Source organism: Penicillium lagena, assembly GCF_028827675.1.
Source record: "Penicillium lagena strain IBT 129212 chromosome Unknown utg000001l_segment0_segment0, whole genome shotgun sequence".
NCBI lineage: Eukaryota > Fungi > Ascomycota > Eurotiomycetes > Eurotiales > Aspergillaceae > Penicillium > Penicillium lagena.
Genome location: NW_026623222.1, coordinates 3,786,972 through 3,801,689, shown reverse-complemented (window position 1 = coordinate 3,801,689; position 14,718 = coordinate 3,786,972). Strand labels below are relative to the sequence as shown.

At 53.9% G+C, this 14,718-nt stretch overlaps 7 protein-coding genes across 7 annotated transcripts; 2 read left to right on the top strand and 5 right to left on the bottom strand.

The window, feature by feature from the left end:
- Positions 1 to 553: 553 nt before the first annotated feature.
- N7510_001669 (uncharacterized protein) lies at positions 554 to 1,006 on the bottom strand (the record flags this gene model as incomplete). Its single annotated transcript, XM_056973596.1, has 2 exons — positions 554 to 761; positions 951 to 1,006. 2 exons carry the CDS (start codon positions 1,004 to 1,006, stop codon positions 554 to 556), a joined length of 264 nt encoding a protein of 87 aa, XP_056838713.1.
- Positions 1,007 to 2,029: 1,023 nt separating this feature from the next.
- N7510_001668 (uncharacterized protein) lies at positions 2,030 to 3,888 on the bottom strand (the record flags this gene model as incomplete). The annotated part of the gene is made up of 2 exons (XM_056973595.1): positions 2,030 to 3,526; positions 3,625 to 3,888. The coding sequence occupies 2 exons, from the start codon at positions 3,886 to 3,888 to the stop codon at positions 2,030 to 2,032; spliced, it is 1,761 nt and encodes a 586-aa protein (XP_056838712.1).
- A 2,050-nt stretch (positions 3,889 to 5,938) lies between these two features.
- On the top strand, positions 5,939 to 7,077 carry N7510_001667 (uncharacterized protein; the record flags this gene model as incomplete). The annotated part of the gene is made up of 2 exons (XM_056973594.1): positions 5,939 to 6,154; positions 6,232 to 7,077. The coding sequence occupies 2 exons, from the start codon at positions 5,939 to 5,941 to the stop codon at positions 7,075 to 7,077; spliced, it is 1,062 nt and encodes a 353-aa protein (XP_056838711.1).
- A 332-nt stretch (positions 7,078 to 7,409) lies between these two features.
- Positions 7,410 to 8,339, bottom strand: N7510_001666 (ribulose-phosphate 3-epimerase RPE1; the record flags this gene model as incomplete). Its single annotated transcript, XM_056973593.1, has 3 exons — positions 7,410 to 7,670; positions 7,748 to 7,999; positions 8,097 to 8,339. 3 exons carry the CDS (start codon positions 8,337 to 8,339, stop codon positions 7,410 to 7,412), a joined length of 756 nt encoding a protein of 251 aa, XP_056838710.1.
- Positions 8,340 to 9,204: 865 nt separating this feature from the next.
- Positions 9,205 to 11,227, bottom strand: mfs56 (uncharacterized protein; the record flags this gene model as incomplete). The annotated part of the gene is made up of 3 exons (XM_056973592.1): positions 9,205 to 9,833; positions 9,891 to 10,808; positions 10,867 to 11,227. The coding sequence occupies 3 exons, from the start codon at positions 11,225 to 11,227 to the stop codon at positions 9,205 to 9,207; spliced, it is 1,908 nt and encodes a 635-aa protein (XP_056838709.1).
- Positions 11,228 to 12,591: 1,364 nt separating this feature from the next.
- On the top strand, positions 12,592 to 13,320 carry N7510_001664 (GNAT family N-acetyltransferase; the record flags this gene model as incomplete). Its single annotated transcript, XM_056973591.1, has 1 exon — positions 12,592 to 13,320. One exon carries the CDS (start codon positions 12,592 to 12,594, stop codon positions 13,318 to 13,320), a length of 729 nt encoding a protein of 242 aa, XP_056838708.1.
- Positions 13,321 to 13,963: 643 nt separating this feature from the next.
- On the bottom strand, positions 13,964 to 14,567 carry N7510_001663 (GFA family protein; the record flags this gene model as incomplete). The annotated part of the gene is made up of 2 exons (XM_056973590.1): positions 13,964 to 14,320; positions 14,442 to 14,567. 2 exons carry the CDS (start codon positions 14,565 to 14,567, stop codon positions 13,964 to 13,966), a joined length of 483 nt encoding a protein of 160 aa, XP_056838707.1.
- Positions 14,568 to 14,718: the final 151 nt, after the last annotated feature.

The following is a 14,718-nucleotide window of genomic DNA, read 5'->3' as shown; positions in this document are numbered from 1 at the left end:
CTATTAATAACAGGCTGGCGCGGAAAGGGCGGGAAGATAATCCAAATGCTATCCAACTTCGAGTTTCAGGTAGCCAAGTCAAGCTACAAATACATTCTTACAAAATTAGTTGACCGCGACGAGGTAAATGCGGCGAAACTATTTTGTGGGTAATAAATTCATACTATTACAATGCTTCGTCTTTCTTTGACAGTCCCTCAAACGACTCTTCTGAAGCTGTGAATCGATATGGATTATACAATGGACTAACTGCAGTTACCACTGAAAAAACAACATATGGGCGAAAAAAATACTAATGACGAGAAATGAAATCAGTGCGATTTAAAGAGTGCGGTAGAATGCCCGAGAACGCTGCCGAGCTAATCTGGAAGTTCGAACGCCATGAACAAGGGAAATATCATGAGTCGTGAAATTTAGCACATCTCGCAACACTCGACGCAGTCAGCACAGCACTCGCATCCCTCCTCACAGACGAAGCAGCAGCACAGGGTAGCCAGGCTAGAAACGAAATTTATATTAGTAGTGTTCTTGATGGAGAGAGCGAGCCCGAAACTTACCAAGCACCTAGGCATCCCTGGCCACCGCCGCTCTTCTGTTGCGGCGGGGGAGGGGGAGGGCCTTGCTGGTAGTAAGGCTGGAAATCGGCGTAAGTATTGACACAAAAAGCATGGACAGGTAACCCAAAACTTACAGCCTGCTGCTGGGGGGGATAGTAGGGCTGCTGGCCCTGCGGGTAGTAACCGCCCTGCTGAGGAGGATACCTTGAGCGCGAAAGAGGATGTCAGAGACATGAAAAGATGTAACGGTAACAACGTGGAACAAGACAGGCAGTCCGCGCACTGCTCAGCGACTCGTTGGAGAAGGGCCGTAAGCCGGTAGGCGAAAGAGGAGGGAAAAAGCAAATCATGCAGAGGATCGACGAAAAAACGAACGCAGAAGTATCGACTTACCCGTGAGCCTGGGGCGGGTACTGGGGCTGCTGCTCGTAGTAACCTTGAGCAGACATGGCGACGACGCTAACGAGTCTGGCGGCAAGCGAAACAGATCAGCGACCGGATCACATCAGGGGCACAACGACCATAGCAAGCGCCGCGGCGCAGTCAAACGACGCAGTCACGATAGCCTGCGATCGCCGCCACGGCGGTTCAGGGCAACATACCTGGATGAGGATTGGTGGGATTGAGGTGATGGGGGCGGCTTGAGACAAGCGACCGAGGAAAGCGAGCGAAGCGGAAGTGGAGTAACGGGGAGTCTAGGGCGAGAGACGATCTCAGAATGTGAGATCGGGTGTGGTTGTGGTTGTTGTTTGTTGGTGGGGAGAGAAGAAGGGAAGAAGAGGAGAAGCAAGGAAGAAAGGAGAGGAAGGCCGGAAGGAAGGAAGGGAACGGCTGGGCCGATCAGTTTTCTTCACGAGAGGCCGAACGGGTACAGAGCGGGTACTTGTGGGCCAGTGGCGGATGGTGAGGCGGACAACGTACCTGTCGAGTACCTATAATTTTTTGGGGAAATAAATCCGTGGCACTGACTGTGTGGGCAAAAATAACTTGTTCGTTTCTGGTTTCCCTGGTTCGGCCTGGTGTTTTCCCCAGGCTTACGACCATGCGGATCGCAGCGCCACACCTGGTGGCCCAGCCCTACGACCGGGATCCGTTATGATTGGGGCACAGCCAGCCACCGTATCATCGCTGAGCCACACCGGTTCACCGCCTGTATCGCTGCTGCCTAGGTCCAGGTCTCGGGTACCTGGACCCTGGACCAAGTTCGGGGAAGACAACAAGTATATCTACACGATCGGTTACTCGGCCGCCACACATTATCTCATATACTTCATTATCATTGATTGGCATTACTAGTTTCGTCACTTACGTTCCAAGGTTCCTAGGTCAGAATGTCCAAGACACCGCAAAAATATCAACAAGAAAGAAAAAAAAGTCACAGCATAAATTACAACAGCCGAAAGAAGAATATCCGCAATCAAACGCGATAATACCAAGTAGTCTGTCGTGGGCGAGGTTTAGACATCAAATCATTACATGACGTACGACTCGAGCTCCGACGGCAACGCCTGCGCGTCGAGGTAGAATGGCGCGTCCAGCGCGGGATCGATGTCGAATGGAGCAAGGGCGTCATATCCGTGCATCACGGTCGCCTCCATGCCGAGCTCAGCGTTGCTGTAGCCCCCGTCGGGCAGGGCGACGGGCGGTGCGTCAAGGGCCGGCTCGCCGGCCTCCAGATCGCGCAGGAGGTTCTCATCGGCTACCTCCTCGGTCTGGCGCATCCAGTGGCGCAGCACCTCCATCGGGGGATGGTTGCCACCACCCTTGCCGCCGCGCTTCTCGCTGTCCTTGCCGCGGCCGCCACGGCCACGCTGGCAGGGATTGAAGTGGGTGCGACGCAGATGCGCGGCCGCGTTGTAGTTGGCCCCGTAGCGTTTGCCATTGCGGCATGCTTTGCAGTTGGCCAGGAAAGTCTTATCTGGCGAGATGTCCACGCACACCCAAACTTTGCGGACGGGGGCGTGCACGCGCTCGATGTGTCGGCGTAGCTCGTGGTCGCCGTGGAACCCGTCGGGCTGGTCGTTACACAGCCGGCAGTAGGTTTTGGGCCGCTGTGGCCGTTGAACGGTCACTTTGGGAATTGCTGCCACCTCTTTGGCTGTGCCGTCCGCGGAGGAGATCCGGACCATCTTAGGTGCATCGGTCGGAACGGGCTGGGATGAGATGCTGGTGTCTGTCTCCCGCTTGGGGGCGATGGGGCGAGCGCCATGGGCAATCTGTTCTTGAGCCCGCCGGGAGGCGCGGGAGGGCGGCGACGTGGATGAATGGTCGCTGTCGATCGAGCTTGACAACCGCGTGTCCACCGCCATGGCGAATGAAGGCATCAGCAGCGGGTAAGAGGTGATGCGCGGCGCGGAAGTCGAGAAGGAAGTGGGTTGAGAAAATGGAAATAGTACATGGGAATCTATGTCAGGTTGCACGGGAGAAGGAAGGGGATCATGATACGGTGTATCGGAGGTGGCCATGGACACCAACTCCGGGGGGATGGAATACATGGAGCCGAGATCCACACCCGATCCCGCTGAGTCGAAACTGAACGAGTTGAACCCGCCGCAGAGCGTGTCAGTCGTCACGCTGCGTCGCATTTCCACGGCGGCGGCCGGAGGCTGGTCTGCCTGGAGGGATGATGGCCGGTGCTGCTGAAAGGATACCGATCCAGATGGTCCAGGATGCTGTGCCGTGAGCCCGAGAGTCAACGCCGAGCGTGGAGGCTGGCTGGGAGAGTCATCCAAATAGTGCTTTGCGTATTCGGACGGCGAGTACTCGTCGACATGGTCAAGGCGCCGCGTGGTCGCGGACGCCCTGAGAGAGAGCCGTTTGCCCATGACCGAACTGGCTGGGGGCCGCCGGTGAGAGACCGGGATCTGCTGGCTCTGCGAGCGGACCATGGGCGTGTGCCGGTAGGACCCCGGTCCTTTGTCGACGGAGGGGGCCTGCGTGGCATCGGCGGCGACTGGAAGATCCGGGGTCTGCCAATTGTCAATCCAGGCTTGGCGCGAAGAGGAGGAGAGAGGCGGAGGGACGGAGAGGAGAGGAGACGGGAGCAAGAGGCCAAGGTCACACATACGGTGGCTCGTCGTTTCGCCTGCGGAAGACCAGAACCAGAAGAGGGAAGCGTCCGCGGTGTATCCTGTCGAGTTCGTTTCCCCGATTTGCCGCCTGTCGGGCCCTCGTCGTCGTCATCGTTGGCGGGGAGGAACTGGCTCAGTCGCTGACTCCAGAGCTGGTTTCGTTCGGATTCCGAGAGGTGGGAGTGCTGAACCAAAAATGCCTCGCGATACCCAGAGATGGCCCTCGTGAACAGTTCATCGTCGGCCAGGTTGACGGCCATGCTCGTGGCCCGGGGAGGGAATGGAACTGGTTTATTAGTATTTACACTAGCACAAACGTGGGTGAGTTCTGTCGATGTCTGTCAGCAAATCCATGAGGGCGAGCGGCGGGTGAGTTAGTAGTGACATACGCAAGTCTTGTTATCGCATCAAGACCTAACCGCGGCGAGTAGGGGCAGCCTCTCGATGGTAGAATCAGGGAATTGAGGGACTGAAGCCGGGATATTTTCAACGGAAAGGGAGAGCAATGACGGCCGGCGATCGGGAGGAACGAGGTAGATAAAAGCGCGCACGACCAGAAGCCCAACGGGACTTTTGTTTACGGGAGAGGGAGGTGGATACGAGAAGCAGAAATACAGACTTAGGAGGTCAACTATACCTTCAGTGCGCATCCTGATCGACCACAAACATGGAGTGAGAGGAGAGTCTGGGCCTAGGCCCTGGACACTGAGCACTCTCGAGCTGGCTGCGCACGTCAGTTGTTAGTACCCGCGACAAAAGTAATCATAGTTCATGCCCAGTTCTACTGCCTCCCTGGATCTCCCACCACCCGGGCATTGCTCATTCTGGCGGTGACGAGGACAACAAAGTGAGGCAGCGAACCGGATCGCCCCGAGGCGACCCGAGGCCGTCCAGTGCCCGAAGTGGGCTGGGGGACTACTGCGCCCGGGGGACCAGCTGGAGGCCTGCCACGTCGCTGCGGAGAATCAGACGGACCCTGCAGATGACTGGAGTCCATTACTGAGTCGTCGACTAACTCACGAACCCTGCTTACACGCCCAATTTCACAACTGGGGCACGGCGCACCACGTGATGAGCTCAATGTTTTTGGCGATGCGCGATTACCGCTTCTTGTTGTGGTGGTGATGGATCAGTTGGTTAGTGCTGAGCTGGATCGACATCCGGGCCAAGTGGACCTTGCCGTCAGGAGAGAGAGAGATTTCTGACAAGGACCAGTGCACCGGGATATAACACATCCTCTATTGCAGGACAACCCCCAGGGGTTCGCAGAACTCGACAAGCCGTGCCCAACCAGGCCATTCATATCTGATTCCGTGAACCTCTCGACCTGCATTGCGGCGCATCACACGATCCTGCTACCAGCCTCTCAACTGGAGCAGTAGACGCTGTTCGTGGTTCTCTCGTGATGCGCAGGAGAGCCAGTGGCTTGGTGCTCGCCTCGTCGTCGACAGCCCGTAGTCCCGGGTGCTCCTCTCGGGACCGGGTGTCTCTGCAAGAGCCTCCGTGCGCTTCCCCGAGGCTGGTTTTGCAAGCGGACAGAAGGACCGACACAGAGTCAGCTGGCTGGGCAGTCTCTTCCACAATACGGCAAAGATCTTGAGGCTGTGGAATCAATTCGCTGTGCGATGCAGCGCAGATAAGCTTGTGATACCCTCTCGGGTTCGCTGGAGCAGTGTGGGTAGTTCATGAGCAGGCAAACAACCTATTTATTGGGATGGCTTTCGCCTCACCATCCTTGGAAACAGGATTTACCACACTGAGGCCCTCGATCTATAGGCGTGCATTTTGTCAATCAGCGTCGGGAATTGCCATAGAAATGGGCCGTCCAGCTGCCTACCCGAATTGGATGGTTCCCGTATGCCGCATCCGATTACACGGGGACAGAACCAGTTCGATGCCCATCTTACCATCATCCAGAGTTGCTGCCCATGTAGCGAGTGGAACCAGGTTCGAAGGGTCGGGCTGACGTCAAATTGCCACACACAGCTCCATCTGCCAGGACTGAGGGAAATTGGAGACATGGAACACATGAGGAAAATGTGGAGAAAGCCGCATCATATAAAAGAGAATCAGCATCTTTGCATTTCCCTTCCCCTTCCATCGCTGGTAGAATATAGTCCCGTCCACGTGACCCCACGTCATAAAGGGGAAATTCCCGTTGCCTCCCCTGGTTGTCTCCCTGTTGTTCCAACCCCACCGAAAACAAGTCCCAGGCGCTGGAGGACGAAGTTCTGCCTGCCTCCAATTCCCGAGCCTGGATGCATTGAGAGCCAGTCCTTCTTCACCCCACCGCACCTCACTCATCTCACCATGTCCGACTCAACCCTCTACCTGTATACCTCTCTGACCGCGGGGTCGTCCCATATCGTCACTGCCACCGCACGTCTGGAGACTATCCTCAAGGCCAACAAGCTCCCTTTCAAGGCCCTTGACGTCGCCACCGATGAAGCGGCCCGCAAGCTCTGGGGCCGCCGTGCCAAGGGCAAGAAGCTGCCGGGCCTAGTGAAATACGGCACCGTCGTCGGTGTAAGTTACCTTTGTTGTTGACACTCCCCGCACCGAACAGGACACTCCGCTAACATAACCCCCTTCTTTCCGTGTAGGACCTGGAGCAGATCGAGGAATGGAATGAATTTGGTGAACTGCGCATGGAGGTCAACAACGTTCAGGATCTGGACGGCGTGTCTGCCACTGCCACTACCCCCGCCCCGCTCGACACGCAAGCCGCGAACAAGCCGACCGAGACCGAGCCTGCAACCCCGAAGCCATCCACTATCAAGATCCAAAGTCCCCCTGCGACCAAACCGGCAGAGAAGAAAGACGAGCAAGCTGTACTGGCGCTGCGGCAGGCCAGCTCGGAAGCAGCAGCCAAGGCAAAGGACAAGTCTGAGGAAAAGAAGAAGGAGGCATCCAGCGCCGAGCCCACCAAGAAGGTAGACGCGGAGGTGGCTGAGAGCAAGCCCGTCGCCGTGCACCGCGGCTCCGTGGCCGCCGAGCTGCCAGACACGGCTCCCCAGTCCCCCAAGGGCCCGAAACGCCCACCTCTTGTGCCGGAGATGGCGGCGGAGTCGTCGGCGAACTTCCATGCCGACAATGTTGAAGCCCTGGGCCTAGTCCAGCATCATCGGGGATCTATCATCTCGGCCGGCGATAAGGGGGAGCAAGAGAAGGCGGTAAATGTGATCCGGCAGTCGATCTCATCGCATGAACCGGAGGTGTCGTTAGATGGAATTCGCAAGGAGGCCGCGCAGAAGGCGCAAGAGGAGAAGATTGAGGAGGAGACGATTGAGGAATCGAAGCCGAGTGCTGAAGCGATCAAAGATGATACCAAGGATGAGGATGAGGGCGAATCCAAGGAGGAACCTAAGGCTACTGATCCGGCTCCGAAAGAGGACTCGCAGCCCGATGAGGATTCCAAGGCTGCCGAGGCTACTCCGGCCCCCGAGTGATGGACATGCCCGTTTACGACCTGATGATGAATTAATTGTACATGAGGACATAATGCATGTTTTGTAGTTGAGCCTGTCTGTCTGCTGTTGCTAGTCGCAGAATACTTATCTGGATTTCTCAGCGGAATGCGTGAAGTGCGTATTTATTAGGATGCCAGTTATTCCACCAGTCATTAGAGAGAATAAGCATAAAACAAGACACAAAATAACCAACAAACCCCTCCCCAACGCTAGAGCAAAATGAAACCCGATTCACCTGTGCTTCATGTGCGACCAGAAAACAAGACTCAGAAACACTAGAACGCCGTCTTTTTGGGTTGGGTAGACTTTATTTATGAACGTCGTGATTGCACGGCCTCGCGCATTTTCGCAATCACATCGGCAGGATCCGTCGCACCAAAGATCGCTGAGCCCGCAACGATCACATTGGCACCGGCTTCGGCAGCCTGGTCGATCGTGCCTAACCCTAACCCGCCATCAACCTCGATATTCAAGTCGGGATACCGCTCGCGCAGCGCTGTCACCTTGGGCAGCTCGGAGGCCATGAATTTCTGGCCGCCGAAACCGGGGTGCACGGTCATGACGAGAGCCATCTGTGGGGCAGAAAAAATCCAATGGTTAGCTTAGCTGTCGGCAATTGAATTGGAGGGGGAAAAAGAAGATTACTCACATCGGGCCGCTCCAGAGGGTCTTCTGAGTCGAGGATATCCCACAGCACGTCGACGGGTGTGTCGGGCTTAATGGCAATGCCGGCCTGCATGCCCTCCTCATGGATGTAGCGGATCAGCGCCCGCGGGCTGGTGCGCGTCTTCGTCGTTGTGTCAGTGGGCTCGGTCGCGGCGACGGAAGAGACAGCCGCCTCGTAGTGGAAGCAGTACAAGTCGCAGCCGGACTTGGCGAACTCGCGGACCCATTTATGAGGCTATAGCGGATGCAATTTACCCGTCAGTCAATGAAAATTCAACCCCGGGGGTTGTTCGCGGATTCGCGCGGAATGCCGCGGGATTGGTTTCACGAACCTCCATGATCATCATATGGCAGTCGAAGGTGCCACGGCCGTTGGGCTCGAGGGGTCGGTCGACATAGCCCCGGATCTTGGTCACAACAGGCGAGCCGATGGTCATGTTCGGCACGAAGTGGCCGTCCATGATGTCGACGTGGAGCCAGTCTGAGCCCTCTTCCATCTTCCGGGAGCATTCATGGCCGAGGTTGCCGAAGTCGGCGCTGAGGATGGAGGGGGCGATGATGGCGGGTGGTGTCATGGTTGTGATGGTGGTGGTGGTGTTGGGGGTTGTGGTGGGAGGGAAGAGAAGAAAGTGGAACAGAAAGGAGGGAGCAGACTGATTATTATAGAGCTCTACTAAGCTCTATGTTTAACGGAGTCAGTGGCGACAGTGGAAACACAAGGGCCAGCCAGATCCAATCTCGCATTCCAGAACTAAAAAAAAATGCGGCGATAAGGGTTTTTGCATCTCACGTGGGGCATTGCAGCGATCGTCGATGGACCCTCTGGAGCTCATGTCTGGATTGCCTATTCAGGACATTCCGGTCGCAGGAATTGCCATACTCAAGGTCGGGCGCGTCGGATGATCCAAATGAAATGCCCATCGAAGCTCCTCTCTGCTTCCCTAGAGAAGAACCACGGACTAATCGTAGTTCCCTAAAGGTATCCAACACCGCCTATCCACTCCATATCCACAGTAGTGCATCCATAGGTGTTAGATCGACAGGTTCCCATATTTTTGCTCATCCGACAGTCGCTCAACAACTGTCCTATGGATCCCCAGTGGAGGGAGGAGCCCAGTCTGGCGCACGGGGCACTGTGGTCCGAGCCGACTGCGATCCCCAAAGTATCCCAATGGCTTCCCAACGGCCTTGGTGAGTCTGTTAGCTACTGGACGCCACTAAAGAGGGGGAAGCGACCGGGGGACGAAGAGGCTAGACCATTAAGGTACCATCCCGGGTGAGATGCCGGCCAGTCCCAGCTGTCACATCCTTGTTTTTTGTGGGGCTTTACAACTGTACTAACTACAAAAACAAGGAAATTGACCATAACAATCACCATGGGGATATCTATTATTCAATTAATTTTTAAAGGAGTTGACTATACACTTCGCCATCGCGTGGCTAGGGCTGCGTTTCGTGAGGAGCAGACGCGCTCGACGGTTCCCTTGCCCCGGTTTCTACATCCCTCGTCTTCTCAGCGGCCCCAGACGCCTGGCCTAGATCGTTCGTATGCGAGATGTGCTCTCGGGCCAACTTCTTGCGCGTCAGGAAACTCCACAGGTACGCTCCGTGCACGACCTCATGGCCACCAGTCTTAGAGATCCAAACGTTGCCGAGGAAAGTCGTCAAAAGAACACCCAGCCACATGAAGGGGATCATCGAGATGAATGCCCACTTGATTGCGTCACGCTGCCCGACTAGGCTCGGGCCACTCTTGTTCGTGTACACGGTGGTCATGACCGTCAGCCCGACAAGACCGCCAAAGGGCATTGCGAAAGACACCAGGCATGTAATCGAGGCAGTGCTTTTGGGGAAGAACGCCAGCCCGTGGACGGACCCCGGATTCATTCGCATTCCGACGCCGTGCCCGATGAGGGCCATCATGCCGTAGACTAGGCTGCTTTTTTGCGCGTGGACGGCGTAGGCCATCACCGTCATCCCCACGGCGGATGTTATGCCGCCGAGAAGCAGCGCAGGAAAGGTCTGGCGAGGCCAGACGTTCGACGAGAACATGGCCATGTAGGCACCGACTGTTGACATGAATTAGCATGTTTACTTTGTCCCAAAATAGACAGATTTCTACTTACCTCCAAGCCCCGGTAGGAAATACAGCAGCGAAGTCCCGGCCTTGCCCGCACTTTGCTGTTCAACCACGGCAAAGTACAGGTCCATAAAGTACATCACAGCAAACATGGACATGCCGACGGCAATGTTGATATACACCAGCAAGCCAATGTCTCGCTGCGACAGCAACTTCCAAGGTACCATGGCCCTTTGGAAGTGAAAGAAACGCGACATCAAGCGCCCTGGTGACATCAAATACTCATATACGACCCAGAAGATGGCGAGGACAGCACCGATGACGAGCGGTGCCACCACGGCAGCCGAGCTCCATCCAAAGGTGCCACCGCCCCAAGTCAACGCAAGGATAAGCAGTCCAAAGCCCCAAAGAAAAAGCATCTGGCCACCGTAGTCAATTGTCATCAGACGAGCGAGGAAGCGACCATGTTTTGTTGCAAGATCATGCCCGTGCAGCTCCGGCAGTTCTTGCGGTCCGAGAAGCTCCCCGCGTAGCAGCAGCAAGATCAAGATAATGGCCAGAACACCGACGGGCAGGTTGATCGCAAAGCACCACCGCCACGAGGCCTCAGTCAAGTATCCGCCGATGACGGGGCCAATGCTGAAACTGATACTAGCCACAAGACTGAAAATGGTCCAGTTCAGAGCATAGTCACGCAATGATACGCGATCCGCCAGGATTGTGCGGATGGAGATGTTGACCCCAGCGGCGCCGACGCCTTGTAGGGCACGCCCGAGCAATAATACCCCGTAGGCGGAGGTCGGCGCACCGGTGCAAATGGCGGACCCAACCATCATGATAACAGTGGCAGCAAGGATGGTGGTAATCCGGCCGAACAGGTCCGTCAGCTGTGCCCAAAAGAACAGGAATGCCGCCGATGTCAGGTTAAAGGCCGAGATGATCCAGTTCAATTGCTTGAGTTCGCCTAGGGAGTTTTAACAGGCATGTTCCGAAAGATGATATTCAGGAGACGAGAGACATACCGAAATCCTTTGCGATAAATGGTAAGGCTGATGCCACAATGGTGGTGTCGAGAGCTTGCAGGGCAAAGGGGAAAAAGAGACCGAAAATAATCTTCCAGCGGTAAACTCTTCTTCTCTTCTTTTCCGCAAGCTCCTCGGGGGAGAGCTCGGCTTTCTTCTTCTCCTCAGTTGGATCTGCTTGAGGCTTGGGGGCAGGTATAGAAACATCAGCGGCACTGGCATCATAAATCGGAGTGACACCAACGCCTGGCTCGGTTGCTGGGAACTGAGCCTGCTGAGCTTCCTGCTGGGCTTCCTGCTGGGCCAGTTGCTCCCGGCGCTGTCGGCGCTTCTTTTTTATGTGCTTGTAGGCGAAATACATATTGTAATGCAGAGAATTGCAAGTTGAGGATAACCGCCAAGAGTTATAATCTTCCCTAACATGACCATGAAGAAGGGCGTTACATGGTTTAAATAAAACCCCCCTTGGCGGTCTCAGCCGCCGCGATACGAGCGAGCGCAGAAGAAAAGTATTCAGCGGTGAAGCAGCCAATCATTGCACGCGCCGGGAAGCTTAGCCACGGTGCTTCGCGAAATCTGACCTAAAGAGGTTTAGCGTTGCCAAGCAAAAGTGTCCCAGTGTGGCAGCCTAGAGGAAATCATTGTCCCAATGTGGTTGATTTCGCGAACTACAACATCGTCCATGGTCTGCGCTCAGAAATTGGCCAATTTCTGGACAGTATAAAGAAATGATGATAATCGCAATTTCATTTGTTTAGGCAACGGATATTTACGCTGTCAACGCCGTCCGAGATCAGCATCGCTATTTCGTCTCACTACTTAAAAAAAGGAATGAAATCCAAGCGGAAATGCATGACGCAGCAAATATGTAACCACGGAACCAAGTTAGTATTTTTGCGAGATCAGTTACTTACGGATCAAACATTAGGGAAGCGGGTTACATCAATTCGATGATAATCCATTGCGAATAATTGCACTCCGTAGTACTCAAACCCCTCGCTAATGATTAAACCCCTTGAGTTAGAAACAGCTTTTATTTACTTACTCATCTTCACTTGTATAAAGCCGGCTCATGAATGAGGAGGGAAGGATTTGCGGTCGGGATGGGACGATACTTAACAGTAGATAAAGAGCTTATACTTCCATAAATTTGACCATAAAAATGGGTTCTTCTACGGTCGAAACATTATGTATTTTGTGGAGACATCTATCAGAGTTGTGGCTGTGAAGACCGTTCTTCCCGTTTCAGTAAGGATTGCGATCCCCGCCCCGTAAGTGCGGTTCAACCGCATATGGTGCTGTGCCTAGAGTCTCACAAGATTTTGGTAAGTCAGTTTATTCAGCTCTTACAGACCAAAACGTTTCGGAGGTGGCTGCGGTGCTATTGGAATCATTCGACCCGTTTAAACATGTCGTCACTCCTGCCACCTCAATCAGTCAGTATGCGGGCCTCCTGGAAATCTGACGTATTGCGAGATAAATCGTTAATTTGAAGTATTTTCAGTTTGAAACCAGCATCATCAGAAATCTATGCATTCAGCCACTTTGAAAGTTGCATAGGGCGTGCCTCTTAATGTGGCTTGGTTTTCGGGGGAACAGCCAATCAAATACGCTCAGATCGCCGAACATCGGGGCTGATTGTCGAGTCACATCCGCAAACTTATGATTTAATACTCTTCGTTTCGTAAAGAAGCCACCTTCGAGAAAGGAAAATCGCGTTTCATGATGGCGGCACTGGCTCGACCACGCGGTCCAATTGTCTCCTCTGCCCCAGCTCTATTACCCTCAAGCAAAACCCGTCTCCCCGGCCGAACCATTCTCTTGGAAAAGCTTGAACCAAAACATGCCAGCGATCTCTTCAGCCTGACTGGTGGCAGTGATCTTGCGAGAACATCTCTATGGGACTACATGGGTGACGGACCATATTCCCAGGTCGATTCTTTCGAAAAGAGCATCGCCTCGAAATCGGCCTCCCTGGATCCGTTTTTCTTCGCGATAATCGACAAACGCAGTTCTATGCCCAGCTCCGGCAAAGCAATTGGGTATCTGTCCCTTATGCGAATAACCCCGGATCACTTGACTGTTGAAATTGGGAATGTGATGTTTTCATCAGCTCTTCAACGCACAACTGGTGCCACTGAGGCGATTTATCTCTTGGCACGTCACGCATTTGAAGATCTGAACTACAGGCGAGTCGAGTGGAAGTGTGATTCGCTCAATGCGCCGTCGCGGAAGGCGGCACTGCGCCTAGGATTCGTGCACGAGGGCATTTTCAGACAACACATGGTCGTCAAGGGACTAAGCAGAGACACAGCTTGGTTTTCGATGTTGCGGGATGAATGGACGGGGAAGGTGAAAGGAGCCATGGAGAAGTGGTTGGATGCGGATAACTTTGACGAAGACGGCAGCCAGAAGACACCCCTCCAAGATCTGATCATAAAAACCGAACAGTGAAGCTATTCCGCAGCGCTAGGTGTCAGATTTATGCGCCTTTTGAACCCGAAGAGAATGGTTTGAGCAATTTAGATTCAGTAAGCTTGGAGAAAAAATTACAGAGGTATTTAAAGTATGTATTCAATTGTCAATCCAATGCATCTGACACCTCCCGACGGCGTATTTTAACAGTCAATCACGAGTGGTCGAACCAAGATGACGCCAAACCTAGCCACTTCCCAGCATGAGCTCATCTATGACACGATCCACTATGTAGTTTTGCGTAAAAGATATAAGGCCCGGTTAGGAGTTTGTTGTTACTGATCGGGGTGGTTTGGCCGGACGGCAAGGTGAATTCGGTGGGGTGATAGTGAAGGGTTGTCGAGCTCTCATAAGAGTCCGGAATGGCGACCGTCCGTGCCATCACTCATCTTCCTATATAAGCATCTCGAAGCTGGTATTCATCTCCTACTGGGCCGTTCTTCAGGGGCATCTTGTGATACAGATTGGGTCGAAATCAGTTTCACCATTAATACAGGCACTATTCTAGGAAGCGGCCTAGGAAGCGGGGTGTCAAGTATCATGCCTTGTTAGAACTAGCGCCGGTCTGATAATGTTTGGGAATTAAGTCGGAAGGGTATGGAGGTATAACTGATTTTGAAAACTATTGTACATGCAACCCATCTTCCACAAATTGCTTAGTCCCTTCCGTAGGAGCCTTCCAGGCCACGCGGTCTTTAGTGAACTGCTCCATCGTAGGTCTCAGTTTAGTCTCGTGCAAAGAGAAATCATCCACACTGCCAACGCGCAGAATACTCATATTCGGGAAAGCCGCACCGACGCGATACATGAGGGAGCCGCACGTGGAACAGAAATAGTTGGTCATGGTGTTGTCCTTGCCAGGAGTTTTAAAGAACACAGTGCGCGACTGACTATATGTCTTCAAGTTGTCGCGACCACGCAGATGTTTTAGGTGCGTGTCATAAACCGTGAAGTTGGTCGCGTGCACGGATGCAGTAAGCTTGTGGCAGTCAGAGCAGTTACATACGAAGGAGCCAACGTAGCCAGGCCCATGGGTTGGCTGGGAGTTTAGAGCAACTGTTAGAGCAGCGCAAAACGAAGAGATCCAAATCGAGACTTACGAATGACAGTTGAACCGCACCACAAAAGCATGTGGCTGTCGCTTCATCTTCGGTAGACCAGCCATCGTCAGCGCCTCCAGCGAGAGGAAAATATGGCTTTGACTTGTCAATGGTAGAAGCTGCCATGTTTTCGTTACTTCTGTGGCCTCGTGAGGATAGTATGAAAGACTACAAGCTTTTCTACTAATTAAAAAAGGATGGCCTTGCGACTACGAAACAGGCTTTATATACTTGCGAGGGACTGATTCCCGTTTCATTTTTTCCGTCTTCATTATGT